At 32.8% G+C, this 18,409-nt stretch overlaps 2 protein-coding genes across 2 annotated transcripts in view; one reads left to right on the top strand and one right to left on the bottom strand.

Moving 5' to 3' along the window:
• The first annotated feature begins 3,173 nt into the window (after nt 1-3,173).
• LOC107013628 lies at nt 3,174-4,642 on the top strand. Its single transcript, XM_015213495.2, has one exon. The coding sequence runs from the start codon at nt 3,377-3,379 to the stop codon at nt 4,373-4,375; it is 999 nt and encodes a 332-aa protein (XP_015068981.1). The 5' UTR covers nt 3,174-3,376; the 3' UTR covers nt 4,376-4,642.
• A 3,934-nt stretch (nt 4,643-8,576) lies between these two features.
• The window catches only part of LOC107013627 (formin-like protein 20), a 15,251-nt gene continuing 5,418 nt past the window's right edge, over nt 8,577-18,409 (bottom strand). Inside the window, exons 5-18 of the mRNA XM_015213494.2 lie at nt 18,063-18,409; nt 17,857-17,983; nt 17,541-17,612; nt 16,387-16,485; nt 16,214-16,255; nt 14,165-14,245; nt 14,047-14,097; nt 13,890-13,971; nt 12,640-12,734; nt 11,305-11,376; nt 11,111-11,227; nt 10,311-10,379; nt 10,146-10,212; nt 8,577-9,452 (exon numbers count right to left, since the gene is read on the bottom strand). Coding sequence (XP_015068980.1) covers nt 9,304-9,452; nt 10,146-10,212; nt 10,311-10,379; nt 11,111-11,227; nt 11,305-11,376; nt 12,640-12,734; nt 13,890-13,971; nt 14,047-14,097; nt 14,165-14,245; nt 16,214-16,255; nt 16,387-16,485; nt 17,541-17,612; nt 17,857-17,983; nt 18,063-18,409 — 1,470 coding nt within the window. The 3' untranslated portion in view covers nt 8,577-9,303. The remainder of the gene's footprint in view (nt 9,453-10,145; nt 10,213-10,310; nt 10,380-11,110; nt 11,228-11,304; nt 11,377-12,639; nt 12,735-13,889; nt 13,972-14,046; nt 14,098-14,164; nt 14,246-16,213; nt 16,256-16,386; nt 16,486-17,540; nt 17,613-17,856; nt 17,984-18,062) is intronic.

Raw genomic sequence — 18,409 nt, 5'->3', positions numbered from 1 at the left:
ATTCGGGAAAAGGATCTGAAAAATACTTTAATTTTGGTCGAAATTGCTATAATGATACCAAACTTTATGAAAGACCTTTTACCCCCTAAACTATTTAATAGTATATTTTAAAAGTATATGTGCCCACGTGGACACATTACTATTTATAATTATGCAAAAAAATTTATGTCCATGTGGACACATATATACACTTAAATATACACTACTAAATAGTACAGTGATAAAAGGTCATTTTCAAAGTTTATTTCGTAACAACAATTTCGGTTAAAGTTTGAATATATATCAGAACTTTTTCCCTTTATATTCAAAACCAATATGAAAATAAATTAATTATTTCAATAGCAAAGTCAGAAATTTACGAATTTAAAAATTTACTGAATATCACATTTCGTAGAATTTCTTACAGTACTTCTAGGTAAAAGATTCCATAAACTTATTATTGAAAGTTTTGGGCAAATCAAGTATGATGAAATGATTAATCGTAGGATTAGGACAATAGATTTGAGGGTTACGGTATTAATCAAGAATCCCTCCAAGAATAAGTGGAATTATTGATGAAGTAGTTAGAACTTAGCCATACATATAATACATATATATAGGAGGTCACAAGGCTTATTTTTAGGTAATTATTAGTTCTATTTATTGTATCGAGCATTTTGATGGAATAGATAATGTCTGATCTTATTCTTAATTAGAAGTCTCAAATATATTTGAGCTTACCTTTCTCTTAAATAACTTTAATATTCGATACAAGATGAAAAAAAATAAAATTTTCTAATATTTATAAACAATTTCTTGTAATTATCTTCTGGCGATATAAAAGAAGTCGAAAGCAAACAATTATGTAGTTGAGGAAAATGCCAAAAAGCCAATGGTCAGCAAAAACATCATAAGAAGATGAACATTGAGCCTATGTTTGACAAAGAAAAAGCACACATAATACATTTGTCTATTTTGACAAAGCTAATTGTGTACACCGCTTGGTTTGTAACTTCTTTTCATTTCTTCTGTGTTCGTTCACTCCAAGAAATAAACACAACTTTCGCGGATAAATTTTGTTGAGAGCGCTATCTCTGAATGAGTTTTAAAATGCATAATTTAAACTTTAATATAAACTCCAGATATCCGATAAAAAAAAAAAGGACCAGGTAAAGGGTGATTAATTAAGTGATGACAACCAAAAGCTACCAAGACAAATTGCTAATTTGCCCTTTTTTGCAAATCCAAAATGAGATTAGTGACTTTGCCAGCTACCCTGCTTATGTCACCACTCATCTAGTACCACTATTAAACTGGTCCATTTTAAACTTTAAGCTTCTCTTAAGAAATAATAATTAATATAAGAATATATAGCTTTACATTTTAGAAAATGAATGAAGGTTCGCATAATATAATTATATCTTTTCATAAATAGTGTGCAAATTTTTTTATTTTAATGTATAATATGAAACGGAAATAATATTGACAAAAACTAGTGCTAATTTTCTTATTTCTCCTAATTTGATTAGTATTTGTAAATCAAATCAGTATCAATAATCATAATTTGTCGTTGTTTATGATACGAAAGTTTAACCAATTTTAAATACATGACTAAAATAAATTTAAATAAAGTATGCTATTAATAACCTTTCTCACTAATCAAACCAGCTTATATGAACAAATGGAAAAAGTTTTAAATTAAAGCTACTTACTTTAACCATTGATATTTTTTTCAATTTTTAAGGGATCCAACTCAATTTTTTCCTCTTTGGCACAATCCCACTTTTATGATATTGTTTTCCAAATTAGAATAAAAGAGAACACTAATATTAACTAAACATTAAGAAAGGAAGAAAATATTAAATGTTCCACTTTACTTATTTCCAATGCTATGATATGGATATGTGACCACAAGTGTTGTGTAAGATAAAATAATTCTAAATTAAACAATTGATATTCCAACACATTGAAGTAAATTCCAAGAAAACCAAAAAGAAGTTTTCTCTTTTCCATCACCAAGCAAGACATGAAAAAAGCCTACTTATATATAGCAAAAGTTTTAAATTGTTAATTAATTAAATGTTTTCACATTATCAAAAAAAAGTGCAACCCCTTTTAACCACCAGAAAAAAAAAATGTAACCCCCTCCAAAAGTACAATATATTTTCCTAAATTTCTGTTGAATTTAATAAGCTTAAATATTGAATGAAAATTAAACTTGCTAAAAATATATTTAAAGACTTATTTTGAATGCAAACACAAGAGACCATTTTTTTGTCATTTTCTTATCACATTTAGTGGAATTTTTACAAGATCCAACTAGAGTTACACTTCTTGTGATAATCCTAGCAAAATACGATGATTTTTATGATAATAATAAATAAATATAAATCTAAAGATTTAAAGGTTTCATTTATGCCACTGGATCAAAAATCTACTTTATTATTGAGTTCCAACAAATATTTTTTATATATTTAAATTATATCCCTCAATATAAACACAAAGTCACTAAGATTTTCGTAATATTTAAAAATTAATACGAAAAGTATTATTAATTATAATTTTTTGCATATCAATATGACAAAAAAATACATCGTGAAATATTAGTAATAAGATCTTATAGTTGACTCTAAAAATGAAAACCATAATAATTAAAAGTGGATGGAGGGAGTAATAATCTCAAACATGAATCATCAACCATAGTGTTGATACCCTCCGCCATAAATGGTATGCTGATACCCTCTGTTATACTTTTGAGATATTGGTGTCCCTGCCTTTCAAAAACTAGAGTGTGTATGCACTTTACTCTAATGGAAGATTAAATAGGGACACGTGGCGCAATCTTATCCATCGATCCAATGTCGGATCGTGGATAAGATTATGACACATGTATGTCCGTTAGTATAAAGGGTATATATGCTCTAATTTTTGGACGGTATATCCCAAAAATATGACGAAAGGTATCTACATATCGTTTATGATAGTTCAAGGGTAATATTTGTCCCTTTTCCCTAAAAAATTTATCTCTAAAAAAGGAAAGAAAAAAAATTCCTTTTACAACCAAAAATCTTTTTGATTTCTTACGCGTACTCAAACTCAAGACCTCTAATTAAAAAGCCCCGTTAATTTCTAAAACCAAAGTTTAAGATAGAGAACCAAACTCCAACAAACTCAACTCTTAAAAAAACAAAGCCAAAACAACTCCCACTGCAAACTCCTCTATTGTTTTTGTTAATATTTTTTAAGTTGTTGGCCTATCCATTCCTTCCAAAAGAACAACTCTCCAAACTTTTTTTTCCAAACTACCATTGAAGATTTAGATTCCTCCATTAAAATAGAAGAGCTAAACATCAATATATATCTTCATTTTCTCAAACCATCTTCACATCCCAAAAAAATGGAAACTTACTCCTCTGTTCCAATGGAGAAAACAACCAAAATCATCAGAAAATCAATCTTCATTTTCCTTCAGAACTATCAGTTCTTCACAACAACAACTGCTTTTTTCGCTTTTCCATTTGCTGCTTCTGTTCTTTTACTACAATCATTCATCTATTCGTCATCGCTTTATCCAATAATTTATGAGCGTTTGCATTTACTTTTCGATGCAGCAGGGTTCCCTTCATCATCAGAGTTCTTCATTCTTCTCAATTCCAAGATCTCTCAGACGATTTTGATATCTTTTCTTTCATTCCCTTTTACCATTTCCTTTTATCTTTTCGCCAAATCTGTTGTAATCGAATCTCTCAACTACTCAAAACCATCTCAAAGAACTACATTTCCTTCGTATTTCAACCTTCTTGTCACCCAACTCTGTAACTCATTACTCATCATTTCCGCAAACGCCACCTGTTTCACTCTCCTCTTCTTCGGGTTCAATCTCTTTGATTATGGATTCGGGCTTTCGAATCCAAGAACAATTCTTTTGTTATCAGCAACAGGGGCTGTACTCTGTTCTATCATACTCGCAAACACTTTAATTATTTGTAATTTGGCATTGGTAACAGCAGGAAATGAGAGAATCGGAGGATTCATGGCGATTCTCAAATCTTGTGTTTTGATTAGAGGAAGAACAGCAACAGCATTATCACTAGCAGTGCCTGTAAATTTAGCTCTGGCTGCAGTTGAAGCTCTGTTTCAATACAGAATCGTAAACGCGTATTATCAAGAAAAAACAGAGCTTTCTACTCTAGCTTTAGAAGGAATGTTCATCGCCTATATTTATTCACTTCTTATTGTTCTTGATACAATAGCAACCTCTGTTTTCTACAAAAGCTGTAAAACAGAGGAACATGGGATTTTTCCAGTTTCGTCCATTTCGACATATCAAGATGAAATTCAACACAGAGATCAATGTATAGTTGTGAAGATAAAGACATTAGAGGAGTTCTGTTAAGTTTTTTTTTTCTTCTTCTTCTATGTTTTCTTGATTTATTTTTCAATTGGATAATAATAAAAAAAATATCTGGTCTCCAAATACCAAGCAATTTCTTGGAGACAGAATTGTATTTTTTTTTTGTTTGTAATCTCTAAATATCCATTGATGTAAGCTTTAGAACCTGAAAAGTCACAGCTTTTCTGTATACAGTATAGATGAAATTCTTGTAAACTGTTTATATTTCAATTTGCAATGCAAAGAGAAAAAAAACATGAATTTCTGAAATCAAATTTACAGAGTAGTGACTTATTTTTAACCTATAAAAGTTATTGTCACGTGATCAGAAGGTCATGAGTTCAAGTCGAAGAAATAGCTCGTGCAAATGTAATGGCTATGTCATTGGAAGTATTTCTCAGAATAGGTGTGAGTTCGATTTTCTTTTTGTCCCCTTTCCATGTTTTAACACATACTCTATGGTTAATAGTATATATTCCACGAATTGAAGTGAGATAAAAAGTAATTCACTGTAGAGAAAATGATCATTAGCAGCAATTAATTTTTAATAGTTGCTAAATATGTATTTTTAGCAGCAATTATCACTCTTTGTATATGCTTTTAAGTCTTTAGCAACATTGATTCTAATTTTAACTAATGTCGATAAAAAATTTAGTACTCTTTATTAATGTTTATATTTATTGCCAGTAATAATTATTTTTGTTGTAGTGACTCTCTACCCATAATCAAAAGTAGTAGTCATTGTGTACGAGGACTCGGAATGCAAAAAAAAATTATAATAGAAAGCATTTTTATCTTTAATTGGTTTAATAATGTACAAATTCAAATAAATTGAAAAATTTAAAATAAAAATTAAACATCGAACGAGAAATCAAAAAGGTTTAGGATTGAGGCAGGTGGAAGATGATTGCTTGTCATGTACCTAAAGTTAGAGGAGGTTTCACTTTGCACAACGTAGCAGTCAAGCTAATATTTGTAGTCATATATAGAAAATGTAACGTCTATACAGTTTATAATTATATAATACTCTTCTCGTCCGCTATTATTTATCATAATTTCTGTTTTAAGAGTCAAACAATAAGAATTTTGACTAACATTTTAATATGTATTTTTTCATCATATCGATATGCAAAAAAAACTACAATTTATATTACTTTTCATATAGTTTTTGAATATCTAAATTTTTTGTTTAAAATATTAAATTAATGTAATCTAATTTAACTTCAAAAATTAATCAAATTAACTTTCGAAAAGTATAACATGACAAATAAAAGTGGACAGATGAAATATATATTTGCGTTCATTCATTTTAGCCGTGCAAGTTAGTCAAGTATTTTAATTATTTTTGGTTGGGTGGGGGTGAGGTGGTTAAGGTAGGACAACATTGTCTTAACTTTTAAGATAATAATATTTAGCAAATTTGATCACGGAAAATCATTAGCTAATGCCAAATAAAGCTAAAGAAAACACCAAATGTGAAGGGTTGAGAGTTAATAATACTTGGACTTGTTTGTTTATTTCATTTTGGGAGTATTAACAACTTCATTTATTTATTTTTTCCAAATTGGGAGTTGGGGAGTTTGAAAATTCATACAGGTCTTTGGTAAGCCAGACTCATTTATTAATTAGTTAATAAAGTACTTCCACCGTCCGGAAATGTTTGTCATATTACGCTTATCGGAAGTTAATTTAACTAATTTTTAAAGGTATATTAAATTACATTAATTCGATATTTTGAACAAAAAAATTAAATATTCTAAAACTATATGAAAAGTATTATAAATTACAATTTTTTCATATTAATATGATAAAAAAATACATCTTAAAATATTAGTCAAATTTTTTATAATTTAACTCTTAAATAGAAACTATGACAAATAATACCGGACGGAGGGAGTAACTTCTTTTGTTTTACTAGAAGGCCAAAGTTATCACTAGGAATGGGTGACCAATAACATGCAAGTGTTATAATCAATTGTTTAAAGTTTGAGCCTTGACCATGAAAAATGTTTATAGAAAGTGTTTTATCTGATCGATATAAATCTGAATTATTTGGATTAGTATACTTTAAAAAAAAAAACCACTAGATGATCAATTAAAAAAAAAGTTCAAAAAATGTGACCTACGTTGTCATATGTTAATCTTGAGTTGAGTAAGCCAGAGTCCATCATTACTTTTTAAGTTGGTACTTTTAAGTTAAACTACCTAAAGAAGAAAAGAGGCTATTGTGGTTTGGTTAGTAATTTATGGGTAAACAAATTACTACTTCTTGAGATGACTAGGTTATATATATAGAGAGAAGGGGTAGGGCATGTGACACCTTAACTTACGATAAAAGTCTTATATCGGTATAAAAAAATACGAGATCACGAGATTGATATATCAGTAAGCAAGTCTTATGTAATTGCACTCTGTTACTGCCACATTTTTTAAGGTGCAAGTTTAATTGGATATAAACTTTCATTCTTTTTGTTTCTCAAAAATGATCTTTAGCGGTAATTAATTAACGACAGTAGCTTAATTGTCACTAAATACGTACTTTTCGTGGTAATTGTCACTCTTTTGTTCCTAAAACCTTTAGTGACATTGAATCTAATGACAATTATCTAAAGTCCGTAAAGACTTTAATATATTTTATTAATATGTATATTTATTACCGCTAAAAAATATTTTTATTATAGCGTGAATCGATTATAATAGGTTAATTGATGGTTGGAATGATTCTCACGTCGAAGAATTAGTGCAAGTGTTACTATCCTTATAAATTTTATAAAAAAAGTTCCTAATTACAAATTTATGGAGACCCGATCTTGATCTTAAATGCAGTGGACTTATCTAGTCTTGTACTTGAATGAAGGGTCTGCAATTTAATTTATATTATATTTATTGTTATAAGAATTTTTTATTTTTATTTCTCTATTTATTTTTCCACTTCAAATTATCTTTATAATACATTAATTTTTTTTATTTACAAATCTAATTTATCTTTAAATAATTATGTATCTATTAGTTTTGGATAACAATGTAGATAATTATGTACCTACAAGTTAGATGACTTTTGAGAGTGCTATCTTAACACACTCATCATTTGAGACACACTTAAATAAAAAGAAAATTTTCTTTTCTATCTACTTCTCTTTTCTCTTTTCTCTTTCCCTTTATATAATATTATTCTGAGCTTAACTTTATAACAATAATAAATTTCTCTTCATTTTTTAAAGATTAACTTTCAAAGAAAAAACTATTTTACATGGAGAAAGTAAATGCTATATTATTCATTCATGGTGAAGCAGATATGATTTTCTTGTTATAAATTTAAAACACATTTGACTAAAGTTGGATTAACAATATCAAATCAAATTACATAAATCTAATAATAATATTTGGTCAATTTTCCAAAATATACTTATATGAATTATTTTTTTTGGTCAGGAGTGCTTTAGAAAAACAATGACTCGTAATACTAACTCTACCTTTGATTCTCATTTAACTTTGTCTTGATTTTCATTTTTATTCTGTTGCTGATTCACCTAGAAAAAGTATTCATCTTCTTGATGATTTGCCTAATATTACACCAGTTGTGTCATTTAGATGTGAATTAGGTAAACTCCCTGGAGTTGATGTAACTTTTGTACGTAAATATGAATTTTTATTTATGTTTTCATGCATTTGAATTTTTATTTACTTTTCGTTATTGTCCTAAATTGTTGTTCCAAGGACATAAAACAAATTATTGTTTTTAAAGTCTTACGGATCTAAAACTGAAATAAATAATATCACTAGTGGCGAAGCGATACGCTTCTTATTTAGTTAAAGATTAAATTAATTAAACAACATTAGAGGAATTTTTTCCTTTGGATAAGAAGTCGTTAATCATTCTTTGCTTTGTTTGAAAACCATACATATATGAGAAAGTGACGTTCTCCCAAACTTTTAAAGTGGCAATTTAACTGAAATCCTTTTTTGCACGTGTGCTCAACTTTCTACGATTATTACATTTTATACAAATATTAAGAAATCATAAATAAGAACCTATTCATCCCTTAAATAACTTATTTCATGACCTTTTTTAAGGAAGCAGCACCAACATTTTTGTATCTCTTGAAAATGTTATAACAAGTTCAGTAATTTTAGTGATAACGAAAAAAACAAATTTATGTCAATCATACATTTGACAAATTCAATAACCACAAATTTTTATGAGTAATTGTCAAGAAAGCTTGTGTGACTAAAAAAAAATGAAGATATCAGAATATTTTCCAAAATTTGTATTTAGGAAAGGGAAACTAATCCTAAAAGCCTACATATTGATACAATACTATTTGCTAATAGAAACTATCCCTATTCTCTCCTATGCTTTCTGTACAATCAATTTCGTGGCAGGTTCCCATAAAAACTGACACAATAGGAAACCCCTATTTCTATGTTACAATGAAAAGAATAACTTTGAATCTAGATATACTGGTTAGGCTTTATACAAACTGATGTTACACTTCTAATTTACAGTTGCATGGCGGTAAGGGCGGTCATTGGCAAACACTGGACATTGTGGCAACACCGAGTCCAGCATGTTGGCTCTATCCAAACTCGCGCTCTTGATTGCAGCATCTATTTCATAATGTAGCAAATTTCTCCAGGTTGGAAGCATTCATGATCACTTACCAATAACAAAAAATCAAGTCGATCTTTATGGAGCGAGAGGTTGCTTGCATCATCCAAGAGCCCCGACAATGATGTCTCCGGTTCAGCTTCCTATCTGCAAAGCAGTCACTGCACTCTGGTTTACAAGCCTCAACATTCTTTCTTGAATCCAAAGAATGCCAAAGCACTTACACTAGGAGCCTTTGGTCTGTCTTTGGTAGATATCTTCGGTTAACATGGTCAACCAACAGACAGATCGTTCGCCCTGAAACAATGATATCATTCCCAATTCACTTGAAACCCTTCTTATTGAGATTAACTCCTTTGGCGTTCTCCATTTCTTCCTTTTGAACTTTCTTCCTTTCTAATTCAGCCTGCTTCAAGTTCTCTTCGTGGGCTTTGCGGAACAGCCTTACAAAATTTAAGAGGGTCGCCGTGACTGTACAGTGTCAAACAGATGCACAAAAAACAAACAGATCCATCAGATGCAACTCCAATTGAAGTAAAATCCAGAGATATGTAGACGTACTTTAAGTAATCATTCCACGTGGCCAAAACAAAAGGTGGATCATGCTTCATTCATGTACAGAGAACAATTCTTCTTAAGAGACTTGTTTCTCTCTGGACAGTAAGCTCACAGTGGTTTCAAGGAGACAAGTGTTTGAAACTGATACTTGTTGGAAAGTACTAGATGGCAAAGACAGAAGGAAAATATAGAATTGTCATAAAGGACAAAATAAACACTCCACACAAAACGACAGCTTAAGCTCTATCTTATGTTACTATACCCTCAGACACTGGAAACCTTGATGAGGAAGACTCTCAGATGTATCCCAGATCAATTAAATCTCGTAAAATTAGCATACTGATTAACAACTCCAACACTAACAAAGAGCTTAAAAAAAATGCAGTCATATCGTTCCATAAAATTGTGGAGCAGTTACTATGTCTAAGAGGATTAACTTTAGGCTAACTTCAACACACCTATTCACATTTTATAGTTAGAATTGAAACTGACTAGGTCATTGAAGACAACAGAGCATAGTTCAAAACTCTTGAAGGAGGCAACTTTCATCTGCTCAATTTCGCTAGTAGAGTGGAGGGGATTAAACGTATATTGTATATGTGCTACCTTGCTCAAACGGACAACGGGCAGGATCCTCACCGAAATATAGTGCAAGTGCATCTGCATTTCTGCCCTGTGTAAGTTATGACAATTAAACATTATATTGGCATATAGAAGATGACTTTGCACCATAATATAACAAAGATTATAACAAAACACAAAGGAAATTACCGCAACAGAATATAGATCCTTGACAGAGCCAACCTGTGCTTCAGCCACACCAACGAATTCCTTTAAGGTCTGATTTGTAGGACAAAAGAACAAACCTATAAGGGACAAAAATTTTGTTCTTTTTCTCCCTTTTCATTGAGGGAGGGGCCAGGGGGTACACTTGTGTCTCTTAGAGAATGATAATGATAATAATGTGCACAGAGACTTGGTACACTTTAAGAAACAATAGAAATAGAGCCTTGATGTGCTTATTGAATGATTCATCACCTTTTTGTTAAATGAATAAAGGAAAAAGAGGAGACAAAAGGTAAATAAAGTCATCCAATTTCCAGAGATAGAAGAGGTGGCACAGAAGTTCAGACTCTTCTCATCAAAAGATACATGGAATTTTACTGCAGCAGCTTTATGCCATAATGAAGTAAAAATATATCTTGATTCACAATCTATCCATCAGATCGAGAAATAATCAAATAGAGATACTAAGAATCGGAGGAAAATATAAGATACAAAACTGAGAGAATTGCTTCAGAAGCAGATTATTTTTTTTTTGAGAAAGTTAACTGGTATTATAAACATAGAAGTACACCAATAGTGAACTCGTGTATCTTTTCATTAATTTTTTTAATCTCACACGACATTAGGAGGATATTGGTAGTCCTAAAAATTATGTCCGAGCAAGAAGTAACATCTTAACCTGATGATCAAAGGAGTGCTCTCGGACATCCTAACACCCATGTAGGATAGTTGCACATATCACATAAAATTTACACAGTTGAAAATAAATATAACTGCCACAATACCTTGCGAAAAATTTCAGACACAGGGCCATCAGTCTCCGAAGCCTCCAGTTCTTTTTTAACTTTTTCCAAACCCTTGATGATTGCTTGCATTTCTTCAGCCAAAGACTTCAATTGTATCTGCAAGAAGAAACAAATTTCTTACCAATCCTGATAAATTCAAAGATATATAATCATATAGAGATAAGACAAGTAACCTTTGACGCAGCTTCCAGGCTTACAAGATCTACGTGAAAGTCTAAAAGTGATGGTGACTTGGAAGCAAGAACCTGAGAAAAGAAAAGCAATTAGATATTAAGAGGCCTTTTACATTTATCAATTAGATAACATATTCAGGCAGATGAACAAATAAGTAATATTAAAGAATATACTTCTCAGCTACAGAAATGTTCAGACAACAGAGAAAAGAGGCATCTCATGCCAGGAGAATGAAACTACGAATAGAAGGAACGGCTACCTCAAAATCCTTGACAAACAAAAGAGTGTCTCACCGATGAGCAAGGAGAAGTAACCTTTTAAAATGTGCCTTAATTTAAGAACTTTTCCAATAGTGTCACACATAATAAAATCTTGTACCAAATAATGCCTAAAACTGTAGCACTTTGGCAAGATGCAGCGAACGATCAGAAGCCAAGGTCAAGGTCCTTGAAGGAATAATTTGTGTTACATATATCCAAAATATACTTCCCAAGCTGACTATCTATAGAAAGTAAGATCACATTTGAGCACTTATTTACTGGAATAGAGAGATCAAATATTTATTTACTTAATTACATTATTTCTCAACAAAGAGAAGATCAAAGTTAAATTGTTTGTAAATATAGAAAGATCATATTCTTTTGGGACAGACTATAAATAAAAGAAGTACCACATAAATTTGACGAGGCTGCACTAACTATAAATAGGTATATAGCTAGATATATAATTTATCCTTTTTGGTCTTTAATGTGGTACAAAGTAAAACTGAAGAAAATCCACATAATAGGGACTAGGCTGTACTTCAATTTTCTTTCAGTGCCACGTCTAACATGTAAAATGCTTGTAATTTAAAATGTAGTATGCATGATCTCATTTTCAACCTCTATAGCAAGCCCAATGAAATGTACACACTTGGATATATAATTAACAGAATAGAAAAACCGCACATGCATCAAACTGATCAATCTTCTTGCCCTGGACTTTACTCACAGCATTTCTAACAAAGCGCTAATGTTAAAATGATGAAACGTTTTCATTTCATAGTCCATAGTAGGAGCTGCTTGCAAATCAACACGTCTTTCCAGAATCTCATCTTTTTAATCCTCTGAAGATGGTCTTTTCACATTGCTTTTCAGACAGTCAACCGGTGAAAAGGAAAATTAAAGGAAGCATTAAAGAAATTCAACATCACCACTCTTTTCATGAGGTGACATTGCTGAAAAGCAAAATATAAGGGTACCATTTCTCTAAGTATAGAAACTGGAAAGAGGGCTGAAATAGTAAACATAATCACTTAGAAACAGAAAAACTGAAACTGAAAGACTCATCCACACCTTACAAAGATAATGCATGAGTGTCATCTTGTTGTTAGTAGCACGAGTATCAGTGAGCTTCAAAAGACTGTCCAACTTAAATCCAATGGCAGAACCTGAATAAAAGAAAATTCTCGAACTTAGCGCTGGAATTCTAAATCAAAATTTGAACTAATTAAGCACGTAATTACAGAACCCATAGTATGAAATAAGGTCCTTAAGAACTATTTAGAACTATTTTATATGAGAAAGAACAAGCTCCATTGGAATAAACATAATATATCAAGCAAGATGTTATATACAAACAAGTACCAAGAAACTGAATTATCCATGTCAGGACACACAACCTTACTATCACTTATATGTAAGAACATATGCTTAAGTTTTCCAGATATTCAAAATGTGAAATCATCTAGCTCCGGACCAAAACTATTGAGCAAAATTTGTTAATCCTCTATTCCATCAAGATACATGTGTTGGTCCTTTAATTGATTTGGAACAGCTAAAAAGTGAGGCAACATAGTTCATTTATGAATCAACAGAAAAGTATTATTTTATCTGACGATTAAGAGGCTGTTAAGATGGGCTTATAGCTTAAGGCATATAAGCAAAAAGCTATAAGTTAAATTTCTAACTTATGGCCTTTGGCTTATATTTGTTACTTTGGCTTTAAAACAAGTGCTTAAAAGCACTTTTAAATTGTATCTGAACACTACAAAAGATGCCTAAAAGCTATTTTGATTTCAAAGCACCAAAAATAAGCCAAACCAAACAGGATCCAAGTCCATGAAGGAATAACGTAAGCCAGGCACAACTTGTAACTGATAACAATGGTCCATTTCTGACCCATTTTAGCAATTTTACTCGTCATCTTAATAAATAGTCTAAGCAGCATATATTCTGTACTAGTAGTCCGCACATTGATGAATCTCTCAATTTATCTTAACTTCTCGTATGCAAAATTAACAAACTTTAACAAAAAAGAATCAATTTTGTGACTTTATTAACTTACCTAAGCAATCAGGGTAAAAGATTGGGTCCCACTCACTTCAATAGTAAATTTACAATAGACAATTGAAACCTCTAGTTGCAGTGTTTCTCCTAGTTTATCTTGTCGAGCAATCATTGTATTTAATTTATAAACTTGAAAAGCCACAAGTTCCACATGGAGGCAACAGAATTTGTCGTACATATTTATCAAACTTCCCAGGATTAGTCTGTAATCAGAAAGCTGAGATTTTGAAGAATCATACAGGGATGGAGATTCTTACCTCTGGCAGTTCCCTGGTTCAATGCATTCCCTAGATACAATATTTTCTTCAATATTTCCTTCAATTTAAGAGAATGTCGGACCTGCTACAAGCAAACTGAGTTATGCTAAGAAAACAGGGAAAATAAACAAATTAAATATAGAATCTAGAGAAGTACCTCTTCACAAGCAGAGTTCACTGTGTTTAAGCTTTTTTTGAAGTCCGTGACCTGAGATGAAAATAATTTCAGATGATAGAAGATACTTATTTCAGAAGATTACTAGATGCAAACAAACCTGAGAGTTGAACTGGATCTTGAAGAGAAAAACTCTTAGTTTTGACTCTACTCGGGGCACCTTCATGAGCTCCAGAAAAAACTGGAAGACACACAATATCAGAAATACCACCAATGCATTAAGATTGAGCAATAAGGTAGTATCATAGCACCCTGAGAATCAGTTATTATTCAAATCATTAAAACATAAAAGAGCCATCAAGGCAGGGAAAAGATCCCATGGTTATACAAGTATTTTCTGAACAAGGTAATGGAACAAGCAAATCTAACATCAATCAAACCAAAAGCATTCAAATATTCTACAGAAAGACAACAATACAACAGGGTACAATTCATTATCATGAATATCTGATGTGTGCCGGCCTCTCAAATTAGTTTTCTCCAAGACTGAATATTTTTTTGAAACTGAAAAAAAATGGCAAAAATATTCAGGTGTCTCAGAGAAATTAATTTGAGACACTGAATATAAAAATGCCATAATTTCTCATCTGGAATAGCACAGGACATCGTGGCGGATAGAAGCCAAACTTAGTTTGCTTCTCATTTTGTGTGGTATCATATTTTTTGGTTCTTGTGGCGATAATTTGATAGATCAGACACAAAACACATACTTGTAATTAAGTAAACAAGTGATACACAGAGTGATACAAGGTTGAAACTAAGTAGGCATTGGCCATATGTTCCACATATTTTTCTTTTTTTTTTTTTGGAATTGTAGTTGAAGATGGATGCACACCTGCAGCTTAGCAAGGACAAAACCTTAGACAGGAGCGCATAGGGGTCGAGGATTAGGGTAGAGGTTGTAGGTAGTCAAGTGTTGTCTAGTTCCCTTATCAGTATTGTTACTATTATTACTCTCCTACTATCTTATTCTTCTTAGTTCTTACCTATGGGATTATAACTGGACTGCAGTTGCCAAACTATATGGGTGTGAAGTAACCATGCAATTGTTTTAATTTTTGGGTTTCAACACCTTCAATGTTACACAATATATACAACCTTGCACCCCGGTTCACCTAACTTTCTCCTAAAATTTGGAATGACCAAACTTTTCCTCACTCGAGCACTAATCCATTCCTCATCTTGAACATTGTGCCATTAAAGATACAAACAAGTATCAAATTTCCATGCTTTCTCAATCAAATAGCAGAAGAGGCTGAACCTCAACATTGTCACTTGACAGACCTTTGCTAAGCTTGAACAGTTGCCATCAAAGACAGTCTTAAAAGCAAGCAACAGTGTCTACTACCATGCTTTCTCTATGAATACCAGAAGATGTGAACCTCCTCCTCAGTAGTTTTTTTTTATGACAAGGGGAACCGGCAGCCTCTACCCTTTGAGTGCGCACAGGGTAAAACCCCACTCTTATGCAATAGCCCGCAATCCACGTAGGAGAGGTAACTCACACTAGGCAAGCCTGGTGCGACGAGCTCGACCTAGAAGACAAACCCCATGCTTTCGTTGGCAAGGGGTCGAAAGCAAGAGGTCGAACTTGAGACCACCAACATGGAAGTCCCAAGCCCGAACCACTGGACCACCCCGAAGGTTCTTCATCTCAGTAATTATTATTAGAGTAAGAAGAATTACCAAAGAACTACCCCCAATTAGTAATTATCAAATCATATATCAATGTCAATTTGCACATACCTACCATTGAGAAGAAAAGTCCTCTTAAAAATATTTATCATCCAAAAGAGAAGCAGAAGGGGAATTTGAAAATATATATGCTGGCTAATGGTAAAACAAGCCTTTTGTGTGAGATTGCACTACTTTTAAATTGTAACTCAACGGCACCTATCAAGGCTAAATCTAAAATAAGACCAAGGTCCATGCATTAGATAAAAACTCACAAGCACTATTGGGCATCAATTTTAATAAATGTAGCTGCTGCAAAATATTCAGATGTCCTCCCTGTTTTTACTATACAAAAGTACATATGACAACACATCACAGTAAAGAATGGAACTCGCAAATGAAGAATATTAATCAAAGAATAAAACTGAAACATCCAGGGACACAGGAAACAACTATAAGAACGTGATTAACTAACCTGTTCACACTTTCCCAGAAGATCCTGGTCACCAGTGTAATTCTGAGAAGTCGTAATAGCAAACATTTAGCAGAAATAACAGTGAAAAAGTCAATTGATAGAGGAGCCAGAGGAAAAAGAGCAAGAAAACAAAGTTACAACCAATAGAAAAGCAGCAGAGTGCGTAAGTTCACCTTGAGAAGTTCCATCTCATCTTTGGTAGGACAAAACTTGATAAGATTCTCCACCTGATCAGCATCTAAAATTGACTCATCCATTGCAAGGGCAGCGGCCTACAGACAAACCAATAACCATACTGAAGTTTTTTCATAATGTCAGGTAAATTAACCACCATACTTTATTAGGTGAGCGATAGAAAGCAAGCAAGCATGTTGAGAACCTAGAACATCAAGCAAACTAGAAAAAAAATTCAAGAATAAAGATATCACCTAGGTCTACCAAATACATCACAGTAAGAACTAGCTGCTAGATCCACCAAATATGGCTCTGCAACTATCCACAAGGAACACCACATAATGTATAATTCATTACTAATACTTCTGCTATCCTTTTCACCCAAATTTGAGGTTCTACAAACCTTCGGCTTACAAAGCACAGGCTCTAACAGTCTTAACCTGAATCTTTCCACATTATTTATGCTAAAATAGAGTGAAAACAAATAGCAGAAAAAAGCAGGCCTCTAACAGCCAGGGAAGTATTACAAGGACTAAGCATCTTTCCTTTGTCCTGGTGCATTAGAACCACAATAAAGCATCTTAATTAACAATGGACAGCTACAGCCACATACCACATTTTTCAAGCGGATTGTTAATATTATCCAAAGAAAAAGGTCACTTTCTTTAAAAAAAATTATCCAGAAAAAAAGTATACTGTTATATGTTTTCAGTCTTAGGATCCTTTGCGACATAACTTGACATAGAATGGTCGTTCGAGTGGGCCCTTGACATATTATAAAACATTACACAATTTAGGTGTAAGGCTGCGTACTCACCACCCTCGTCAGACCCCACTTGTGGAATTTCACTGTTCTTGCTTCTTCTTGTTGTTTCCACAATTTAAAACTTAAAAAGAAATAAGGGCTTTCTCATGTGTATTCCAAGCTAACATGGAAGCGGACTTTACAACTTTTAGGATTCAAGCTCCTCCTATCTCAGAACACAGTAAATAATTCTTGGTTGTAGTCTGAACAAGCTAACAATCAGGATCTTATCATTCTGCAGCGATCAGGAGAGGATGTTTCTATTTGGAAAAGAGAACCAAAAAAAGGCCTATTTGAAAAGGAAAACAAAGAATAAAGAAATATTGGAGAAAATAACATCAAACTTACCATCATGTCAGGCAGTGGCATTTTCACCTTTGTGAGCATAATTTCAGTATTATTTGCCCTCCTCAAGTCAACCTACCAAAAAAAAATTACTTAAAGAAGAGACTTTGAACTTACAGAAAACAAGAAAATGGAATTCCTTCAACCACCAAAATTAAACACGCGTGTAAAGCAACTATAAGCATTCATCTAGCAGGTACCAAGCAAAGGTAAAAAGAAACATGAAATGAATGGAACAAGTAGAAGCAGGAAAGATTACAAGAACAAAGAATTGGGTCAGTAACACTCAGCACTCATATTGTTATATCATATTGATTACCAGGTGAACCCTGTCAGGTTTAGACCCAACAGACTTCCTTCTCCCTCCAGATTTACCCGCATTATCTGACTTAGGGACTGTAGCAGAGAAAAGAGTCTCAAGTTCTGAAAAATCGAATTCTGGTGACCTAGATTTGAAGCATAGATATTAGTAATTTGATTGACTAGAGTATAAGCAATGTCAAACTTCAAAAGCATGAAACATACAATTGAGTCTCTCCGTTTCTTTGAAGTTCATCCCATAAGCTTCCTTGAAGTGCCCTAGTTACCTTGCTCCAATGCAACGGCTTTAAGTTAGATCTTCGTGGGGCTACACCACCAGCTGCGCGTGAAAATCCTTGCCCTCTCCCAGCAGGAAGGCCTCTGCCAACTGCAGGTCCTTTAGAACCAAAAGGTGGTGGTGGGGGAGGTCCACCACCAGGAGGTCTTGGAGCTCCCGGTGGAGGAGGTGGACCAGGTGCGCGTCCTCCCGGAGGGGGTGGGGGAGGTGGACCAGGTGCACGCCCTCCAGGAGGGGGTGGGGGAGGTGGACCAGGTGCGCGTCCTCCCGGAGG

Source organism: Solanum pennellii, chromosome 3 (genome assembly GCF_001406875.1).
Source record: "Solanum pennellii chromosome 3, SPENNV200".
NCBI classification, from domain to species: Eukaryota; Viridiplantae; Streptophyta; class Magnoliopsida; order Solanales; family Solanaceae; genus Solanum; species Solanum pennellii.
The sequence above is the reverse complement of the archived record's forward strand: the minus strand, read 5'-3'. Positions and strand labels throughout refer to the sequence as shown.

Bases quoted from the DNA above. Each gene is read 5' to 3' on its own strand.
- LOC107013628 (XM_015213495.2), top strand. From the start codon at position 3,377: ATGGAAACTTACTCCTCTGTTCCAATGGAGAAAACAACCAAAATCATC.